Here is a 6,000-nt window from a genome sequence, read left to right as displayed (position 1 = left end):
TGATTTTTTTCCTGTGATATTATACAAGGGGCGAAGTCACTTAAAAACTACCATTTGAAAAGGTATCATTGAACACGACTTACTCCCCATACCCAACCCCAAACCCAAACCCACCCACCTCAACCTCACCCCATCCTAACCAAACTCACCCCATCCCACATAACCACACAGAGAGGAAAACACGTTCATATTTCACGAGTGAATGTACTAGGTAATGTTAGCCATCATTATTGTGTCGTCAAAGTAATTTGGGTTGGAGTGTGTAAGGTTTAACGTTCCTTTGAGTAGTAGCTCAGTTAAAATAAGAGCGCGTCGGCTTAATGATGAATGAAAACCTTAATCAAGGAAATATTACTCATAAACCAAGAACCTTAATCTAAGTATGAAATTGGAAAGCACGGCCACCTGGCTATGTCCCGTCTATGACGACTGGGCAGCCCGTGCCCCGAGTCATAAAAACCCTAATGAAAATATAATTTTCAGTCCAGCCTTTACCTTGGAGGTATTTTACTTACTCAAATGACGTCATATGACTGACATAGCTTTATATATAACGAACTCGATGACATTAAATGACGTAGTCCTTTGTGAACATCATAAACATTGGTCGAAGTAGAGAACATGATGTCAGATGAAAAAGTACATAATCATGTCTAAAAAATGAAAATACACAAATGCGGGCTATTTACAATTGCAGTAAAACATGGTAATAACAAATATCACGGGACTGTTCAAATGAGTTGATTACAGGCGAGGATGTATCGATATGGAGCGGGGATAGAGATGTGGTGGTGTCCTACTCAGTAGTACCACACGAGTTATCTCCCATGAATTATTGCCACACGTTGACAATGGCAATGCTTAAATGATTTCAACGAAGACTTTTTTGTCAGGACTTTTATAGTTGCTGTCAATTCTATATTCCTCTCGCAATAGTACTGTTAACCTACATGTGTGTATACATTCATAATGGACCAGAGAAACTACACCACAGGGTCATGTTTACTTGAAATAGTATTTGCCGTGGTCAGCATGCGATAATCGGTAAATGAGAATTGATATGATTGTAAAACATTACACTCTTCGAAGGTAAGACGCAATTTATGATAGCATGAGAATATTCAGTCATTAACTTTGTTATTCTAGTCTGCGTTCAAATAATGTCCACTTTGACGCTTAATGTATTGCGACAGTAAGATGCTAAGGAAAAGTACTGAACAGCAGCCGTGTTGCAGTATTATGGCTTCAAATTTCATTCGGATTTGCTTTGTTTGTTTGTTTGTTTGTTGTTTAACGTCGCAATGAGCAATATTCGAGCTATATGACGGCGGACTGAAAATAATCGAGTCTGGACCAGACAATCCAGTGATTGTTGTCATGAACATCGATCTACGCAATTGGGATAGGATGACATGCACCAACCAAGTCAGCGAGCCTGACCACCCGATCCCTTTAGTCGCCTCTTACGACAAGCATAGTAGCCTCTTACGGCAAGCAGGATTCTAAGCCGGATCGTCACGGTTACATTCGTATTTGTATTAAATATGTAAATCAAACAAGTTGATAATGTGTCAAGGGCATACATATCTTTTAACGGAACTATGCTTTTATACATTGCATGCTATATATAGTGTGTGACTGTTGTGGATAGTGGAAACTAGTCTAATGATTGTAGTTTGCGAAGGTTCCTGTGATGTTGTGGCCTGTAATCAGTTCTCCTCTTACATCATTACCGACATACATCATGACCCACATGGGTCTGTCAAAAGCAACATCTGTGACGGTGGTGTACACTGTGTTATCACCGGCATCAATAACCAATATTTTGTCATTGGCCCCATCCATTAGAAAACATAGTTGTAGGTCAATAGATTGTCCAACTCTGTTTTGAATGAGAGGGCGATCAGTGAGGATGGTCCTATTATAGAGCACACGTAGACACAGCTGCTGCTTGTGGTTGGGGCATGTAGCAAAATATACACTCAGTCCAGTGAGTTGATTACCGCCAGTATCTACAGGGGTGGGAGTCAGGGCAATCTCTTGTATAAGTGTATTATCTTCTATCAATTCGTTTAGACAAAACCGAAACTTTACGCGATACATGCATCGCTGGCCTTGACAGTTTTTAACCATTAAAGGCCTTGATGCCAGACATGAATTGATTTCTTGTATCCGACATCCTGTGTCAGGAGAAGGGACGGCTGAGGTGGTTCTTGTGATTACACTTCCAGACACGTCAATAGTGTTATGAGCAGTGCTTGAGTCCCATTCCAGAGTCGGGCCTGTGGGAAGAAAACGTCCATAATGAATACCAACACATCTTGTTGAAGTGTATAACACTTTAACTTCCTAACTCACAAGACACTAGTATCTACCAACCAGAAAAAGAAAGTCACAAGTTATCATAGACATTTATAAGAAGTGTTATATCAATTTCAAATGTCATAAGCGTTCTTCTTCTATACATTGGGGTAGTCGGGTAGCCTAGTGGTTAAAGGGTTCGCTCGTCAAGAAGACGGCCGGGTTCGATTCCCAACATGGGTACAATGTGTGAAGCCCATTGCTGGTGTCCCCCGCCGTGATATTGATGGAATATTGCTAAAAGTGGCGTAAAACCTTACTCACTCACTCACTCTCTTGTATATTTCTTATTCATGACATTGAAAACCCAAGGACCTCTTTTATGAACATCGCTATACTTTAACATTGACTACACTGCGTTTTACGCTCGTTTACATCGCGAAAGTGATCGAACCTATCGAACTCAACAGACAAATGAATGACAAAAGCAATGAATAATATACTGTAACATCATCGAGTCAAGGACGCAGATCTTACATGTTATCTCCTGGTCACAGATGCTCCGGTCCATCTCCATCACTGAAACAAAGATATTAATCATCATGTGTGTCCCATGTACACGTACTGCCTGCGCACACTACTTTAATGCAGAAGGTCTACTGTGAAGATCAAGGTCAGAATAGGTCTAACGGGATCGGGTGGTCAGACACGCTGACTTGGTTGGTGCATGTCATCGTATCCCAATTGCGTACAACGATGCTCATGATGTCAATCACTGGACTGTCTGGTCCAGGCTCGATTATGTACAGACCGCCGTCATATAGCTGCCATATTGCTGAGTGTGGATTTAAACAACAAACAAACAAATAATGCAGAACGTACCTGTTTTAACAGTATCATCATGTGAAAATAGGAAGTACAACATGCAATTCACTGGACGGGACTGTGTCCCTCAGCTGCCACACGTAATGGAATCCCAGACATCAACGTGCGCCAAGTTGGTGTTCGTACCATGTCAAGTTGACAGGGCACGATAATGTCCACTTTGAGGTTGAATAGAACATCTGATTTGTCAAGACGCGAAATTTTATTTCTGTATTCCTGAAACATCACTAAAGTTCGTCACCTGCAAACATGATTGCCGAAGGGAATTTTCTGTCATTGTATATCATTGTCCTAGCACAATGAAATCGGCATTGGTCCAAACCAGTACAAGCAGACAGACACACACACACACACACACACACACACACACACACACACTAACACACACACACACACACACACACACACACACACACACACACACACACACACACTAACACTAACACTAACACTAACACTAACACACACACACACTAACACACCCACACACACACTAACACACACACATATGCATGCATGCAGGTAGCTATATCAGTCCAATAATCTGGGAAGCGACGTTAATACCCTATACACCTCACTTATTACATTTAGACGTCTTCTTCATTATGTGAATGTAGTACGACCCTTTGTAACTGTGACTTTGTGAGGTTGGTTGGTTTATTGTTGCCAGTGTAAACATGACGTGCTATTTGAAGATGTGTACACATCCTTTGAGGTATAAAATAGTGAAATAAAAACATGATAAGAATTCAATTTGAAATTTTGTGTGAGTTCGAGGATGGGCTTCCACAGAGTAAGGGTCAAATTATATGAACGTCGGCGCTTGCACGTCAATTCTTAAAAAACAAAATTAATCATATTTTTTTCTTAAAGTATGTAAAATACTGAGACAAAATTAAGAGAATAACCACATTCTAATTACACACATATGTCCGATATTAACAACAGATTTGACTTTTTAGATTTCTTTTTTATATGTAGTATTAATGTCTTTGTTATCAAAAAAATAAACGAACTCATTTTTTTTTCATAGACATTACTTACATGATGTAAACATAAATCAATGTTGCTAAATAAGTTTCAGATTCTTTTTTACACATCCAGGTTGTTTTTTTTCAGGTGAACGCACGTGGGGGAAATATATAATTGTATTGATCAATATAGCAATGTCGTCATGTCCCAATGCCGCGTCTCCAAAGACATAAAACAAGTCATGACGTCAAACGAAATTGTGTCAAATTTTCAGTTTTCATCATATTTGCTAGCACTTGATTATTAATGGTACACCGTGAGTCACATGACACTGACACAATCAGGTGAATGCTTGAACCCAGGGACTAATTCACGTGTTAGATATGGTCATCCATTTCGCTATGACTTCCCATGTGTGTAGTATGATATCCTCATTAATTATTATTTGAGGTGACGTTGGAATGGATTGGTTAATCGTGAACAAAACAATGCGAAAATACATTGTCGTTATCCACAGCAAATTATCACCAAACTCGAATGCATAACGTTATATATCAACATGCAAATCAACTTGATATAGATTAAAGTCCTTCAGAAATTAGACAGTAATTTGTTGGTGTACGAAAAAATGTGGCGCAATGTGCTACGAGTTGACGTATAACAAAATCTCGGCAACACAAAGCACTGTCGGTTTCTTGAGCGAGTTCAATGATTGCAGTTAATTTTACACCATGACTAATTTAATTTTAAGATCTTATAGAAATGTGCGTCATACAACTCATTCGTCATCCAGAAAGTAAAGACTGGCATGAACTGGCATTGTTTATCATTGCGTGATTATGAGCTGTCTATTAGTCAAAATGTTAAATAACTATATATTGTTATCAATCGATACTGGCCGTATGTATTCAGGGAACAGTCTTTATGTCTTTTTGTTTATGTTCATCAATGTAACACATCCGCACAAACGTAAGTGTCAATTACGTGTACACTAAAACATTTGCATATTTGTACCCAAGGCTACATATGAAGTAATTCTTATTAATAAATACGTTGAAATTACGGGTTCACATGGTGTCTTTCTAATCCTTAACACAAAAGAAACTGTAGACAATCTAAAATCAGTTTATCGTTTAGCGCAATAACGCAACTACAGCCCAACCCATTCTTTTATCAGCCAATCAGGACACAGAAGTCAGTCAGTGGACGTGGCTTTATTTGTTTTCGGTTTATGTAATCATAAATGAAACGTGACAACAAACATTTCCATAACAGAGTAAATAAACTTTGAGGCAATATATTTTCGCATTTCTGAACACTGATTGGTTACCGGTGATCTATGAAGTCTCCGATATTACAAAGGGCACATGCTAATTAATTTCTTGAACCTAATCAAACAGGTTCCGATGTCATTATTTTGAAATACCCCTGATGGTTATGGTTTAATCAAAATGTATCCCTGCAATGAAAGCAGTTTTAGATTTCGGATGACATGGCTAACACCAGGGAGACCATATAAAGGATAGTCTATATACGATTGCCACTCCCTTGTCATCCATCTATCGTGGTATACCCAACACCTGTGTATTTTTCTTCATTCACTTGAAGCTCAGTTAATGAATTTATTACAGATATGATTAGTGGTAGAACCACTGACAAAACATCCAATTTGGCATTTCTTGTGTCTGGGGTAATTAATCAATCCAAATCCAGGTTTGAACTGGGGGGAAATGCATGTTCTGAACAATGCACGTGACAGCGCAGCAAGAAAGAATTATCAGTTGAGATACAAAAAAACAGCATCCATCAAAGGATTAACCGAAAATACGTCGATTGATTAAT

The 6,000-nt window shown here is 38.8% G+C and overlaps 1 protein-coding gene across 1 annotated transcript in view; it reads right to left on the bottom strand.

Moving 5' to 3' along the window:
- Positions 1–1,576: 1,576 nt before the first annotated feature.
- The window catches only part of LOC139455874 (uncharacterized), a 42,191-nt gene continuing 37,767 nt past the window's right edge, over positions 1,577–6,000 (bottom strand). Inside the window, exons 5-6 of the mRNA XM_071237419.1 lie at positions 2,839–2,880; positions 1,577–2,282 (exon numbers count right to left, since the gene is read on the bottom strand). Of these exons, the coding sequence (XP_071093520.1) occupies positions 1,663–2,282; positions 2,839–2,880 (662 nt within the window). The 3' untranslated portion in view covers positions 1,577–1,662. The remainder of the gene's footprint in view (positions 2,283–2,838; positions 2,881–6,000) is intronic.

This window comes from Haliotis cracherodii, unplaced genomic scaffold (genome assembly GCF_022045235.1).
Source record: "Haliotis cracherodii isolate W230 unplaced genomic scaffold, xgHalCrac1.p SCAF_11, whole genome shotgun sequence".
Taxonomy (NCBI): domain Eukaryota; kingdom Metazoa; phylum Mollusca; class Gastropoda; order Lepetellida; family Haliotidae; genus Haliotis; species Haliotis cracherodii.
The sequence above is the reverse complement of the archived record's forward strand: the minus strand, read 5'-3'. Positions and strand labels throughout refer to the sequence as shown.